The 17,670-nt window shown below is 41.4% G+C and overlaps 1 protein-coding gene and 1 pseudogene across 2 annotated transcripts in view; one reads left to right on the forward strand and one right to left on the reverse strand.

The window, feature by feature from the left end:
- Positions 1 to 201: 201 nt before the first annotated feature.
- The window catches only part of LOC134929516 (protegrin-2-like), a 70,289-nt gene continuing 52,820 nt past the window's right edge, over positions 202 to 17,670 (reverse strand). For both annotated transcript variants that reach the window (XM_063925116.1, XM_063925115.1), the window contains one exon: positions 202 to 414. In XM_063925116.1, coding sequence (XP_063781186.1) covers positions 343 to 414 — 72 coding nt within the window. In that variant the 3' untranslated portion in view covers positions 202 to 342. The remainder of the gene's footprint in view (positions 415 to 17,670) is intronic.
- LOC134930748 (5S ribosomal RNA) lies at positions 12,312 to 12,431 on the forward strand (annotated as a pseudogene).

A 17,670-nucleotide genomic window follows, 5' to 3' on the forward strand; every position in this document is an offset into this window, starting at 1 on the left:
CTGCGCCCCCAAAACGGTGGCCAAACACCACCGTGCCGCCCCCTCCTGCCCTAGCGATCGCTAGGGACGACGGCCATCCTGTGCGCTGCGAACAACTGCAGCGATCGGGTCGGAATGACCCCCTATATTCTTTGATAGAAAATAAATTCAGCTGAAAGGTAAAGTGAGGTTCCATTACTAAGTAAACAGACAGACAGTTCATTGGAGGCAGATTTAATTTTATTGCTTTATGTATCATTTAGTTTTTCTCATTAAGCAGAACATTATTATATATTATATTGCAATATAGAGCACAATGGCGGAGCTGCGTCATCACCGGACACACCAGATATGTCACTGATACTAGTCGTCTGTGGGGATAGAACCAATATGGCTTCCGTAGCCGGTAAACCTTCCATCGTCACTTCCTGAGTTCTAGAAGAGGAAATAGTTTGTCAGGTGCATTATAGTCACATTATTATCACGTAACAGAGAGTAAGCGGCATGAAAACTCTTTCTATTGTGATAACATGTAAGTGAAGAAAAACATATATACTGTATATTTATTTTTCCTTTTACAAATCCATGTATTACATGTGAAGATTAGGTGCTGTCCATCCAGTCTGGGCAGATGTTTCTTTATTTTCTGTTTCTGAACACAGCGGAGCGTTATAGCAGGAAAAGGGATAAAATATTACGTCATTAGCAACATTTACAAACACTGGGCCCCATTTATGGTGAGGGGCCCCACTATATGCTGTGCATGCCTAATCTCCGCTCTCGGGAGGCGCCCCCACAAGTTACGTACAATGAGGTTTGCCAGGAGGTAGTACAATCTTTAGAGTTGCAATATGCCGAAGTACAAGGGGAGTCTGGAGAAGTACTAAGCAGTGGCGTGAGATAAAGTGGCCGGAGGTAAACTACCAGACAATCAGCTCTTAACTGCCATGTTACGGGCTGTGTATGAAAAATGACAGTCAGGAGCTGATTGGCTGGTGCTGTATCTCTCTCTCCACTTTATAACTCTACAAGGCTTAGTACATATGCCCCTGGTCTGTGGATGTTGTAGTGTTGTTATTATTACTGTATGAGACCTGATAGATGTACAACTTTAGAGCTATAGCATAAGACAAGACCCGGAGACCGTTAGCCCATAGCTGGTACATTATGCAATCCTTTTTTTTTTTTTTTTGGAGTAAAAATTGTAAATGTTCCCCAGCAAGGCACGCCCCAAAATGTGCCCCCTCCCCTTCCTTTCTGTTTTTTTCCTGCTCCCACTATTGCACCTACAATTCCCATTGGCCGGTAACGTGGTGATTTGTGGTGAAAGTTTGCACGAACTGTGATTTGTTTCAGAAAAGGTTGTTGCACAGGGGATGTAGTCATAATGTCAACAGTTATGACGGCGACATTGTTGAATTGTTGACATTGAACATGTCGGCATCTGCAGAATGTGGACATGTTTACAATGTGAGATGCCGACATTCATTACGTACCGGCAGTGGAGGGTTAGGATCGGGCTATGAGAGGGGAGGGTCTGGGTTAAGGTTTAGTCATACATACCGCTGGAAGTCGTTATGAAATCATTAGGGGACCCGGAAGACACCCCTGGAGCCGGCAGGCCCGCCGTGCCAGGTAAGTCACTACTAGACCACCAGGGATGTTTTGACCAACATTTTAGTCATGTTGACATTTCATCAGTGTTGACATGCTGAAAGTCAACATTGTCAATATCAACATGCTAAGCGTGTCAACGTGATGACATTGTGAGCTTTCAAGATGGTGGTTGCTGACGAATTTACCGCACCCTTGTAACAGACACTTTCATGGTTGTAAAGTCATCATAATAAAAGTTATACTTCAGTAATATCACTAAAGTGAGCGCACAAGAGAGAATACTCTTGTTGTTGTGTGAAGGTCATTGGTGGTTATTCTAGGCGCCACCTCCCATTTGGTGGTTATTCTAGGCGGCACCTCCTATTGGTGGTTATTCTAGGCGGCACCTCCCATTGGTGGTTATTCTAGGCGGCACCTCCCATTGGTGATTATTCTTGGCGGCACCTCCCATTGGTGGTTATTCTAGGCAGCACCTCCCATTGGTGGTTATACTAGGCAGCACCTCTCATTGGTGGTTGTTGTAGGCGGCACCTCCCATTGGTGGTTATTCTAGGCGGCACCTCCCATTGGTGGTTATTCTAGGTGGCACCTTCCATTGGTGGTTATTCTATGCGGCACCTCCCATTGGTGGTTATTCTATGTGGCACCTCCCATTGTTAGTTATTCTATGCGGCACCTCCCATTGGTGGTTATTCTAGGTGGCACCTCCCATTGGTGGTTATTCTAGGTGGCACCTCCCATTGGTGGTTATTCTATGCGGCACCTCCCATTGGTGGTTATTCTATGCGGCACCTCCCATTGGTGATTATTCTAGGCGGCACCTCCCATTAGTGTAGGTTTTATTTATTTAAAGGAAATAGAGTCATTGGGTATAGTGATATGAAATCATTCTAGAATTGTATCATTCTTGGACGGTTTCTGTTTTATTTTGTACTACGACTGCCAGCAGTGCCTAATAGATAGTCTAGTTCCACAAGTGTACATAATAGAGAGAGAGAACAAACACGTTTAAAAAAAATAATAATCTTAAATGAAATACCCCAGTACCCCAAGACCGTTCTTCCCCATCTGGCAATCTTCTGCCTGAAGTACTTCCGAACAAACCATTGACTAGCTGGAGAAGGTCTAAGACTTTACGTGACAAAGTAGTACACAGTCATCTATCTAAACCCAGGCCAAATGAACCGGAAAGGAAAGGATCCTTCCCTTGTAATAATTGTAAGGCCTGCAGAAACATGATTCCCACTAAGTATTTTTTTTGACAAATACAATAAGAAGTGGGAAATAGCTACCAAAATTACCTGTACTTCAATAGGCATTGTATATCATCTTGAATGCCCATGCTTCAAAAAGTATATTGGTAAGACGTCACGACCACTGAAGGTCAGAATCCTTGAGCATATTGGAAGTATCCGAAATGCATCTAAGGATACCACTAGGTTCAAAACTTTGTCACCGGTAGCTAGGCATTTCCTCAATTATCATAATGGGGATCCAACAGGTCTTAAAGCGTTTGGTATCAAACATGTACAACTTGGTATCAGAGGGGGAGATCTGGATCAAGAGTTGCTAAAATTCGAGACAAAAATGATCTTCCTACTAAACAGCATTTACCCGCATGGGATGAACGAATCTAATAGTTACTCTCCCTTTTTGAACTAAATATATCTTGTTAGATCAATATATTGGTTAGCGATACCTGATGATGAAGGAACTAATCACTGACTCCACCACTGAGTCACACACATATATATATATATATATATATATATATATACGTGTGTGTGTGTGTGTGTGTGTGTGTGTGTGTGTGTGTGTGTGTGTGTATGAATATATATATATATATGTATATACACAAGTTATGATACATCTAATCTATTTCTTCCTTCCTCCTCCCTTCGTAATACCTTTTCACTATTGCACTTTGAAACATTTATTCTCTTTTTTGTGGTGTGGCTATTCACCTTAACTGGAGATTTTTTGTTTATAACACATATGCACTCAATTCCATACACTTCTTTTTCTTCCCTTGTTTTCAAGTATAATATGATTATTATATGTTAGATGTTTTGAAGGTTCACATTATATATTATATTTTATTTTCATCTAATCACTATCACTATTTTTCACTTTTAATTTTCATGTCACTAATTTCACTAGTGAGAACCTCAAATTATCACTAGTCTTTCACTTGGTTTTGACACGGCCTAATATCTGATATACTAATATATAAAATATGTTAGTTTTCTTTCTCCTTTTCTTTCTGACATATGAGATTACTATAATTAAGTGTAATACCACTAGGGTTAATATTCACGAATACACACACATAAATGGAATCAAGAATAAGCTTTATTTACTCAGAAGAGTATTTTCACATATTAGGTTCCCAAATATAGAGGTAATTATTTGAATACTAGCTCGCTACTAATATTAGAGACATTATAAAACAGGACTCCATCATGAAAAATACGAACATAGTAACGATTGAGAAACAGTACCTATCTGCCTTACCAACCATTTATTTATTGGACCTTTAGTGGTCATAAGGAATTGATGCAGACAATTATTTCATAATAATCACTTCTTCTACATGAAAAAATTGCCATCATTAGTGGGGGAGTGTACCCACACAATATATTGGCATTGTATCACCTAATAGATCCAATGATACAAATGGGTTCACGGTGACATTATCTATTGGGGATATTTTCACCCAATAGTGTACTGATATATTTTTGTCAAGCGGGTTAAATTATGCAGGTTATGTAGGGTATCTAATAGATACTCGTTTGAGGAGTATACTTATCATCATCTCCCCTAATTTAGTCTAATTACATCACACCTATTAAGCTCTTTACTACGTTACGGTTGCTTATATCTAAAGCTAATTCTCAATATAATATTCTTTATATTTTATTTCTTATTTTTTCATACTCCAAAAATCTTCTTCTCATCATTATTCTTATTCCCTATTATTCTGTAACATGATACCAAGAATTCTGTATTGTGATATTAATAATCTAAAATCACATTTTGAGTGGATGAAAGACATAGCTTTTGTACATATAAAAAATACATGCTCCAGGACCGGCAATGTAAGAGAACCTCACATCAGTATACCGACCCTGAGATCTGTATACAAGTTAAACTATTCACTGGAACTCCGGAATAGAGATATGGGTATGAAGAAGTGATTATACTTAATTAGATCACTGATATATTGTATGATGCGGGGAGAATATGCGGGCCCGAATGAGACTAATAAAGATCGGACCCGCAGTTAAATGACATGGCTGCCGTAGGATTATACAGACCTCGGGGCGTATGGAGGATGAGATCCCCGTCCCATGGATACAATACAAACTGCGATGTGCGGCTTGTGATCGGAGAGCGAGAGCACGTGACCGCGACCTATTGGCCGGCGGTCGCATGTGACCGCTCACAGCGACATGATTGGTGGATGACAATCTGACTTAAGTACGTCCAGGGAAGACGCTCGTGTTGCTCCCTGATGAAGCTGCCTGTTAGTGCAGTGAAACACGCGTGTAGGGCACAGCGTGCCCGCGTGTAGTTTAGATATGATGTTTTAAGAACAAAATGTATATTTATGTATATGAAAATGGCTGCTACTAGTGAAAGCATTGGCTGTCTATAATTGAGGAGAGGATATAAAGCACGAAATAACTGTAACAAATGTATCTAATGCCACCTGCTGACAGCTGCTGATTCTAACCACATGCATTTAAATTATGATACTTATTATCAGAATCTGCAACAAATGTTTCTAACTTCACATGCTGACAGCAGTTGATATTGTAAATACCACACACTGTTTGCAGTAGGATTTCTTACACTTTAAATACAACAGCTGAGGTTTCACATAGTATATAGTGATATCAGCTGAGTCCTGCTGATGGGAATAATCCGAATTGAATGAGAGACAAATAATCCCATGTACAGGACGACATTGCTATTATCATATATACCAGCTGCAACATGTGTGATATATTATAGGTGTGTTAAAATGTTACAGTGAAGTATTCCCAGAAATTAAGGGATTGAGAAGTTATAAGACTCACACATCACACTGTAATGCACTACAATATAGCAGATAACGTGGCAAACATTTGAAATTACAAGGTGGCCACACGCCTTAATAGATGAATTTACTCATTGCCTATTAGTGGAATACAAGCAAGGGAGATGATATGTGAGATAGATATACAATCTTAATAAGGAGTCTGGTCCTCTAAAAATACTATAACTTTACATCTTTAAATAACAAATAAAAAATCTTAATAGAGAAGTGACTCAAGCGGATCTAATAATATAAAAACTTCCGCATGGGGCTGGGAATACATGTGGTGGACATCACAAATAGGGATTGCTATACCCCTTAATGTCCTATACCATATTTGGGATTGCCATATCCCTTTGAAAACTAAATCTCCCTTCTCTATATCTGATTATTTTGTTCTGATGCAATACAAGTAAGGGATATGAAATGTGGGATTGACATATATCTTTAAAGGAGTACATCTCCAAATACCTCAATAAGAGAAGTGACCTAAGCGGATCTGACAGAAGATAATACAGATTACCGCATGAGGTGGAAATATATGTGGTGGATATTAGAAATAGGGACTGCTATATCCCTTAATGATCCACACCACTGCTGTGACTGCCATATCCCCTAAATGAAAATCCCCTCTTACTTTATTGCTCTCTACATACAGTCTTGCGAAATCTATGGTGGATATACCTTACACCCTATAATCAAATCCCTTTTATTTGTTTCTATACGTACCTGTATGAATTCAGTGTCCATATACTAATATAGACAGTGAGTGCAAATTAATACTTACCTTCCTGGAGAATAATCTGGGGATAGAGATATTCATCCTACAGATGATTTCGGCCAAGTATTAGAATATTGAGATGTAGGAATATTAATTGACTATACACATACACAAAAAAATCTTCATCTAATTACTGATAGTCAATATATATCTACACAATTTGGTGATATTTATAGTCCCTGAATTGGGATTTATCCCCAGGAAAAATCTATTATCTTTTTGTTGATTAAACATTATTGATAGTCGTTTAACAATATCAAAGTAACAGCCATCATATTGCAAGAATTATACTGCCAGTGGTTCAGATAATGGCAATATTTAAAGAGACATAGTATTCTAAAGATATCACACATATCAAACACACGCGGACACGCCTTTTAAATTCTTTTTGTCACAATTTCCTATCTTATAGGTTTCACATATATGTTGGTTTGTTTGATTTTAACTCTTATGTTTCACTGTTGTCTGGGTAATAATTGACAATTTAATGTATATCTAATAAAGGTTAAGTTTTAAAATAAAGTAAACTTTTTTTTTCCAGTGCGTCAACCATACAGTTTCCCTCTTACTTTTCCTCTCAACTTGACCGTTTACACACTGTAATTGACAGCACCCCCTTATTACATTAAGCATTGCCTGATATAAAGGGAAAAGGGGTACAATAAGTGATGATGTGATGATGGTTCACATATATTCACAATATTGTTAATATATATCGAGTGTGCAGATACCCAATTCCTGCCTGAAGTAGTCCATAGGAATTTCCCATCCACAACGGAATAATCCTAAAACTGGATCTGATCTGCCCCATGCGGAACTCCCCCACCCCCTTACTGAGAGAGAGCTGAGTGGCTGTTGGGATAATCTTCACCATCTGGTTGCTGTGCTTATGGGTCTGGTTCAGATTTAGGAACAGAGTAAGAGCAGTAGCTGAGCACCTGGATAAACCCAATGCAAGGGGAGTAAATACATTTAGTTTTTTGGGGGTTTTTTTGCATGCAGTGCAAATACCGGCTGCTTCTGCATGTAGCCCACACATGCTGGGCATCTTAATTCTCACACTGCAATTTACATTTCAGTTTGAACAAACCCCTCCCACACCTAACTCTCTCTGCACCAGTAACGTGCAGTGAGGGCAGTGACTGGTGAGGCCCAGTGCTATGCCTCGCACCCCTGGTGGTGGTGGGTACAAGGTTCATGGCATAATAATTGTAACGAAACGAGATGGACTTGGACTTAGAACCTTTTCATTCATCACTCGTTTCTCACAGTATAATGTACTTTTTAATCCTTGGCCCAGTCTAGGTATATACACCAGAGCATAGGTGTATCATGTGTTATTTCATGTTATTAGGTATTTATTGTCCTTGCTATTACCTGCAATATGGTATGTACTGGAGATATAAAGACCATTGCCGTACTGTGTGACTATAACAGGACAGACCATAGTGTGTGACAGGAGGAGAGCCAGGCAGCTGTGCTAGCCCATTACATGTGTATCATATATGTGAGTCCATTGTGTGAGGTGTGATAGGTGTTGCTGGTAATGTACTCAGAACAATGACTGTGTGACTGGTAAGATAGCTAGCTGCCAGCCCAAGTTATAACTCTAGGTCATCAGGTCATCTGGGAGGTAATTAGGTTAGAACTCCCAGAGGATGTACAATGGGTCTCCACAGCAGGGACAATTACAAAATAGGAATTTGATTATCTACATACTCAAAATCCAAAAGTTCCCACATATTACTTATTGCCGAAGGTACACAAGAACATTCAGACTCCACCTGGGAGACCCATAGTGTCCGGCATAGGGGAACTGACAGAAAAGGCAAGTATCTTTCTAGACCTGCATTTAAGACACTTTGTCTTAGACCTCCCCTCATACGTTCAGGACATGACAGATATCCTGAGGAAACTACACAACATAAAACTAGAGGATAATCAATATCTAGTGTCACTAGACGTAGAGGCGCTATATACTTCTATAGGCCATAAAGATGGAATAGCTGCAGTGTAATATTTTTTACACACAGAAGGAATGGACGAGTTCCACCTTTTCCTTATTCGACTACTTCATTTTGTACTACATTACAACTTTTTTACATTTAATGACAAGTTCTTTCTCCAAACAAGGGGCACTGCAATGGGGGCTGCCTGTGCGCCCACGTATGCCAACATTTTTCTTGGATGGTGGGAAAAAGAGGTTGTCTTTAATGACGGTAATGACCTATATACATCACATGTCATTATGTGGAATCGATACATAGATGACATCTTCCTGATATGGGAGGGCGATCTACAGCTACTACATCAATTCATAGAACATCTCAATACAAACGATCTGAACATCCGCCTTACCCACAGCATCAGCCAGCTAGAACTACCATTCCTAGATCTCATGATTTACAAATACTCAGAGGGAATGGTGGCAACAAGTCTATATCGGCAACCAATACACTCCTACATCAAACCAGCTCCCATTTCCCCCCTACCATAGAAAATATACCTAAGGGGGAATTTCTCCGTCTCCGCAGAAACTGCTCAGACAACAAGAAATTTGAGACACAGAGTTTGGAGTTAGCCCAAAGACTACGAACTAGGGGATATAGCAACACCTCAGTGAAGAAAGCTATGACATTCGCCAAAATTACCAACAGAGAGGACACAATCTTTAAAAAGTTACAAATCCACCAAAAGCCAACACAACCATCCGATTTGTTGGTAATTTCTGTCAGGAATGGAGAAAAGTTAATGATGCCATACAAAAACACTGGCACATCTTGCATGTAGACCCGACTCTATCAGCCAAACTAGGCCCTAAAGTCTCTATGAGCTGGCGTAGGTCTAGAAATTTGAAAGACCAACTTGTACAGAGCCATTTCCAAAGACTGCCAAATACGAAACCAATAATAACTGGAACATACCCCTGCGGAAGTGTAAAGCCTGTAAATTCATTGATCCAACCAAGGAAATAGAGGACAAGGTTGGGAAAAAAAAACAAAATTTCAGACTACATGAACTGTCAGACGGAAGGCGTCATCTACTGCATCAAATGTAGTTGTAACCAGAAATACATCGGCATGACCACTCGTCCATTAAAACAGCGGATCCTAGAACACATAGGATCAATACGTAACGCTATTTCAGATAAAGCAAAAATGAAGCAACTAACATCAGTCGCTCGCCACTTTCACACTCACCATAACAACAGATGGGAAGAATTAAAAGTCTTTGGCCTGGAAAAGATTAAATTAGGCATACGAGGAGGAAATCTTACAAATGTCCTGCTGCAAAAAGAGAGTGAATGGATTTTCAAAATAGGATCCATCTACCCCGCCGGCATGAATGAAAATATAAATTATGGGGCCTTTCTGAATTAGATTGCTGGCTAATGTCTTGGATTTATACTTGCCCGGTTAATTTTCAGTAAGGTCCCGGCATTTTTCCTAATAAAGGCAACCCACTCATTAACTCCTTTCACCATCTAGTAATTCTTATTTTCACATTTATTTATATTATTTTTACACTTGGAAGGCTCACTCTCTGTGAATATAATTCATGGATTTAATCTTTCTTTCTTTCTTTTTAATTAGAAAGTCTACCCAGCTGTATATTAGATATATTTACACCTGTCACCACTATATAGTTTTCACCTTGGGCTCCTAATATATATTTTTTCATAATCTGCCCTCTACTGTGTCTACACGTCTATATTCTATATCTCCACCATTATCACTTTCTTTCATTATCTATCACAGTTCTCTTTTTCACTCTTATTTCACTTGCATCATTCATCATTTCTTAATCATTCTATTTAATTTCCCCAATTAGGTTATTATCAACTACACAATCTTCACTCATGTCTGCTATCTCTAGTATACTAGCATTATGCTATCTTTAGTATACCAGAAATATACCAGCATTATCTGCACAACTCATATGTAATGGACATAAAAGATCCCCTACATATATAAAAATAAAGTCTTTCAACTGTCCCTCCTCTCCTCCATTAATTATTTATGTATTATTACTCTCCCACTTTCAATTCCTGTAAAGTATATATTTCTACTATATATCCAATCATGGGATTTCAATAAGCACATTAAACGCATCAGCAACAACATCTAACAATGGAACTGCAACACAATTGCATTTCCCTTAAAAAGATGTTAAGTATCAAAGCTTTCGTCACTATAGGGAAAAAGAATCAATTGGATAGATCTAGAGAACTGTCCATCAAATCTGAATCTCCTATCAGCAATCAGACTCTCCTTTATAAACTAAAACCCACAGTGACGACTCACGTCCTGTGATCAAGCCTATCAGCGAAACGTACGTCAGGACCATGGTCACGTTGTGAGCACACGCGACCTAGAAGCCGGATCATTACAGCCTGTCACCAGGCAACCACAGAAGCCGCGGAAGTCAGCGGCTCTTTCCACTCGCCGGAGCTCAATCACGGGCACAACAGTGACGGGCATTCGCCCGAATCACCCCCTATCGTCTGGATCTCATTTGTGGGTATACACAGCGGGACATAGCGGCACTCCCCCCACCCGCTGGAGCCCGATTCTGGGCAGGAGTAGCGGGGATTAGCCGCATCCATCCCGCTATTCATATCTTCATCACCTGCACCAGAAAACTTGGGGACATCAAACTCTACAGCTTGGTATCGTATGAAACACCAGAGTACCTGGTTTAAATATAACAGCATCTGTCATGTTTATACATTCAGTAATCTTACCTAGGGTGATTAGCAAATAGTTCTCTGCCATATTCCTGTTTAGTGGTAATACTATTTCAAATTGATATATTATTAAGCCTGTCAGGCTGTACCCATGTTTTTTTGATCATTATAGAATGACTGATGATCTCTTTGCCTTATAAGCTAAACACCTGCTGTATTTTGACCACACACTCTTTTTAGAATACGCTACAGGCTGCGGCATTAATACCAGCTGCATATTTTGTAGAGGTATACATAGATGGTTCACTCATCCATTTATTATTTGCTGTTAAAATATATGCTTTTTTGAAACCATAAATTGTGTTGAGAAACACCTGGTCTAAATCTGCATACTAGGTATCAAATGCACCTAATCCATCTTTGCAGAAATTATTGGTGAGCTACCTGGTTACTCACTAATTGCAGGAATTATTGATGAGCTACCTGGTTACTCACTAATTGAAGGTAATTATACCAATCAGTTATAAGCATACAATTGCGGCTGTAGAGCTGCCTGGTTACTCACTAATTGCAGAAATTATTGATGAGCTACCTGGTTACTCACTAATTGAAGGTAATTATACCAATCAGTGATAAGCATACAATTGCGGATGTATCCCACTAATGGTGCATAATTGCATCTGAACATGACTGCTGTATAGTGATGTACAGGGTTGGTACTTGGATGGGAGACCACTTTGGAACACCCTGTCACTGTAACATTTACTTTCATTTGTATACCTCAGAGATATATATACCAATGGTGGATCTTTGGTTGTAAGAAAGATATAGATGATAACCCATTAACTATAAAGAAACCTTTGTAGCAATTTTGGGATCGTTTTTGGTGAATAATCATGTGTATTTTTGTCTTATTTAGACAGCACAACCAAGAATGAGTTTATTATCTATTCAATAATGACTGGTGCACAGTTCAATACAAATAACAAAGGATTTACCATGATTGGTTTCTTATGGCCATGATAATTTCTTGCCATATAATTGTTATATCCAATCTGCACCTTTTGAGCCTGTTTGGCACATGCGTGTCCGTCCCTTTTTCTGGTTAAAAATATGACCAATGCCTTTTCCAAATCAAGGTGACAAATGAAAGGGCCAGCTAAAGAAATTGCGGTCATACCCCACTGGAGATGCCCAATCTCTTCCGATCTTGGAAGCTAAGCAGTGGAGGGCCGGACTAGTACTTGTATGGGAGACCACCTTGGAACATCCTGGTACTGCAAATAAATTTTGCTGCCTAACCTTAGGTCACAGATAGGTACTTGGATCTTTATGACCTATGATTTAATTCTCTGCAACCATTTTTTCCACTTGGGATTTTTGCAGTATGAATGAGGGTCATATACTTATTTGACGGACACTACTGAGACTAAAAGGCGACTTCCCCTTCTTCCTTTTTTGAGAATTTTAAGCTTCTCCGGCTTACACTATATCATAGCGATTTTTGCTAATTATTTACTTCAATTGATATAAATATTTTTGCATACTAGTCTTGAATCACATGTATTTTTTTGAACTCCGACAATTCTACATATTTTATTCAGAATCTATTAAAATCATGATTTTACCAGTATAAGATATTGATATATTATAGTTCCTCTGAGGTAGAGTGCTCCCAAAAAAGAGTCTACTTCTTTTTCCATTTCTCTTATTTGGTATTTTCTTCAATATACTTCTGACTCATGGGAGCACCACTGAATGGTAACTAAACATTGTGCACCTAAAAAGATACGATATCTTTCTATATGCACAGTTACCTTAATCTGAAGCAATTCTATAATATAAATTTCAATTTCTCAGAGGACTTTATTCAGATTTCTATTCATACAAAAACTATTGTCAGACCGGTGCGGCTCCCAAAAACCCTTCTCTCAAGCCCAAGTTATAAGTCTAGGTCATCAGGTCATCTGGTAGGTAATTAGGTTAGAACTCCCAGAGGATGTACAATGGGTCTCCACAGCAGGATACTGGCTGACATAGCCTTGGAATATCCTGACCCAACCTCCTGAGTAGACTGTTTGGCACCAGAGGGGATCTGCCAGTCAGGTATATAAGGAGAGCAGGTCTCAATGGAAGAGAGTCTATTGTGGTGGATCCTGTGACTCAGACATCAGCAGGAAACACTGAGCTGGGCATCGCTGTGCCACCAGAGGAAACCCTACCAGGACAGGGTCAGTGTGAGCCAGTACCCCAGGCTGGGGGACACAAGACTGTCTAGCAAGAGGTAGTGGTAAGGATACAGATTACTTCTATTGCTATTTATGGATGCTGACTGCAAGAGGCTGTTGGAGGATATGTGCTGCCAATTACCCTGTTACATGTGACTATTTTATGGTGTTGTGCTGTCATAATAAAGACTTATTTTTTATATATTCTGATCTGCCGAGTGAATTGAATCCCACAGAGGGTAACCACCATCCCAGCGAAGCGTGGTTTCCTCACATTTGGTGGTAGAAGTGGGATCACTCGGTCCGGTGTCACAAGAACTGGGAGGCTACAAAGGACGCAAGTGTTTGCAGTCCAACAGCCTTGCAGGGGCAGCACAACACGGGAAACAGCACCCAGAGAAAGCCAATCAGAGGACTTACAAGAATCATGAGCCATGAACAGGTACAGCTACCTAAAACAGGAGGGTCTCCAGGAAATATGCCGGGCAAGGGAAATTTCCACTACCTGTGACGACTCCAAGATACAGCTAGTGAGTTACTACACCACCTCACTGCCTGAGGAGCAGACGCCATTGGAGCTCTCAGACCTGACACTACTCTTTCAGGAGCAGCCAGTAAAGATTCCTGAGATCGCAGCTACCGTGCAGACCAAACCCACCACAGGGTAGTCAGCAGTGCTCAGTGGAAGCTGTGACTACCATCAGCTTTGCCAAGAGCTGCAGGAAGTTCTCAGTCGGTGGATCTGGAAAAAAAGGTCTTGGGTCAGTAAAAGCAGGGCTGCCTGAAATTTTACCCAACCTTCAGGATTAGGTGGCCAAGTGGAAGCCACAGTCCCAGGAAAAGCCACAAAAGGGGCAGAAGAAAGACCCAATGCAACCCATCAACCGAGGACACTTAGGAAAAGTCTTGAAGCTGTGTCATCGATGTGGACATTGGGGGCATCTTCGTTGGAAGTGTCACAGAAAGAGAGGTCAATTGGATCAATCCCCAACCACGGGTGTTGTTGGCAGGAGCCATGATTGGAAAAACAAACATTACCTCCATGATGCATCAGAGGCGAAGGGGGTAAGTGCCACTTGCAATGTTATTGTTGGTGAAATGCACAGCAACAGGCAAAGGAAGAACTTTCACCCCTACACACCAGTGACAACTGGGTACCAGCAACCCATTTTCTCCACCTCCGGACCTCTGAGGGTGAGTAGCCAAGACCATCCTGAGGGGGTGTTAGTCCTAGGGGAGGAGGATAAGTCTAGACTGCAAGAAGCCCAGTTACTAGATCCAGAACTAGATGGGATGCAGGCAATTGCAGATAGGTCATATGAGACAGGGATGCCAGAGGAATGTGTTTGGGTGGATGGATTACTGCATACCGTGTCCAGTCCAAATCATAAGTACAGGCTGGTACTCCCACCCGAATATCGGGGTCTGTTCCTAGCTCAGGCCCATAGGGCAGGTACCAGTCACTGGGGAAAACAAAGAACAAGAGCCCGGCTCAGGCAGCATTTCATGTGGTTAGGTTTAGCAAGGGATGTAGATCGCTACATAGCCAACTGTGCAGACTGCCAGAATAAGTTACAGCACGGCTGCATCAGTGACAGTCAGACACAGGAGGAGGGTAGGCAGCATAGACAGCAAGACATTGAGGACTGTGTGCTGTCACTGTCAGTAGTCCCTGGGGGTGTTAAGGAGCAGCAGGAATCCTGCCGGTAGTCAGTCCATAAACGGACGCAGACTGGGGAAATAAGTAACCCCAGGACAGATAGGAATTGGGTTAGGTGGAGGCGCAGCCAGGCAGGGCAGCAGGCAACCAAGGACAGGCAGTGGATAGGTCACTCAGACAGTAAGGCCCAGACTAGCTACTGGAGAAGGAGACAAATACTTCCTTCAGAGGTTCGGGGAACTGACTGGTGCTGGTGGTTACAAGAGAACAACATGGGACAACAAGTAAATGCTGGAAGCTGTGCACACTCCAGCAGGAATTGGTTCAACATGCGGAGGACAACATACAACCTGCAGTAGTGTCTGCAGAAGAGACTGGGGCTCAAGTTTAAAAAGTGGGGAAGGTATATGTAACGAAATGAGATGGACTTGGACTGAGAACCTTTTAATTCATCACACGTTTCTCACAGTATAATGTACTTTTTAATCCTTGGCCCAATCTAGGTATATACACCAGAGCATAGGTGTATCATGTATACTGTTATTGCATGTTATTAGGTATTTATTGCCCTTGCTATTACCTGCATTATGGTATGTACTGGAGATATAAAGACAATTGCCATACTGTGTGACAATAGCAGGACAGACCATAGTGTGTGACTATAGCAGGACAGGTCCTAGTGTGTGACTATAGCAGGACAGGCCATAGTGTGTGACTATAGCAGGACAGACCATACTGTCTGACTATAGCAGGACAGACCATAGTGTGTGACTATAGCAGGACAGGTCATAGTGTGTGACTATAGCAGGACAGGCCATACTGTGTGACTATAGCAGGACAGGACATACTGTGTGACTATAGCAGGACAGGACATAGTGTGTGACTATAGCAGGACAGGTCATAGTGTGTGACTATAGCAGGACAGGACATACTGTGTGACTATAGCAGGACAGGACATAGTGTGTGACTATAGCAGGACAGGACATAGTGTGTGACTATAGCAGGACAGGACATAGTGTGTGACTATAGCAGGACAGGTTATAGTGTGTGACTATAGCAGGACAGGACATAGTGTGTGACTATAGCTGGACAGGTCATAGTGTGTGACTATAGCAGGACAGGTCATAGTGTGTGACTACAGCAGGACAGGTCATAGTGTGTGACTATAGCAGGGTGACTATAGCAGGACAGGCCATAGTGTGTGACTATAGCAGGACAGGTCATAGTGTGTGACTATAGCAGGACAGGCCATAGTGTGTGACTATAGCAGGACAGGCCATACTGTGTGACTATAGCAGGACAGGCCATACTGTGTGACTATAGCAGGACAGGTCATAGTGTGTGACTATAGCAGGACAGGTCATAGTGTGTGACTATGGCAGGACAGGCCATAGTGTGTGACTATAGCAGGACAGGTCATAGTGTGTGACTATAGCAGGACAGACCATAGTGTGTGACTATAGCAGGACAGATCATAGTGTGTGACTATAACAGGACAGACCATAGTGTGTGACTATAGCAGGACAGGTCATACTGTGTGACTATAGCAGGACAGGCCATAGTGTGTGACTATAGCAGGACAGGCCATAGTGTGTGACTATAGCAGGACAGGCCCTAGTGTGTGACTATAGCAGGACAGGCCATAGTGTGTGACTATAGCAGGACAGGCCATAGTGTGTGACTATAGCAGGACAGGCCATAGTGTGTGACTATAGCAGGACAGGTCATAGTGTGTGACTATAGCAGGACAGGCCATAGTGTGTGACTATAGCAGGACAGGTCATAGTGTGTGACTATAGCAGGACAGACCATAGTGTGTGACTATAGCAGGACAGACCATAGTGTGTGACTATAACAGGACAGACCATAGTGTGTGACTATAGCAGGACAGGTCATACTGTGTGACTATAGCAGGACAGGCCATAGTGTGTGACTATAGCAGGACAGGCCATAGTGTGTGACTATAGCAGGACAGGCCATAGTGTGTGACTATAGCAGGACAGGCCATAGTGTGTGACTATAGCAGGACAGGCCATAGTGTGTGACAATAGCAGGACAGGCCATAGTGTGTGACTATAGCAGGACAGGTCATACTGTGTGACTATAGCAGGACAGGACATAGTGTGTGACTATAGCAGGACAGGTCATAGTGTGTGACTATAGCAGGACAGGACATACTGTGTGACTATAGCAGGACAGGACATAGTGTGTGACTATAGCAGGACAGGACATAGTGTGTGACTATAGCAGGACAGGACATAGTGTGTGACTATAGCAGGACAGGACATAGTGTGTGACTATAGCAGGACAGGTTATAGTGTGTGACTATAGCAGGACAGGACATAGTGTGTGACTATAGCAGGACAGGACATAGTGTGTGACTATAGCAGGACAGGTTATAGTGTGTGACTATAGCAGGACAGGACATAGTGTGTGACTATAGCAGGACAGGACATAGTGTGTGACTATAGCAGGACAGGTCATAGTGTGTGACTATAGCAGGACAGGACATACTGTGTGACTATAGCAGGACAGGACATAGTGTGTGACTATAGCAGGACAGGTTATAGTGTGTGACTATAGCAGGACAGGACATAGTGTGTGACTATAGCAGGACAGGACATAGTGTGTGACTAT

The sequence above is a fragment of the Pseudophryne corroboree genome, chromosome 5, assembly GCF_028390025.1.
Source record: "Pseudophryne corroboree isolate aPseCor3 chromosome 5, aPseCor3.hap2, whole genome shotgun sequence".
Lineage (NCBI taxonomy): Eukaryota > Metazoa > Chordata > Amphibia > Anura > Myobatrachidae > Pseudophryne > Pseudophryne corroboree.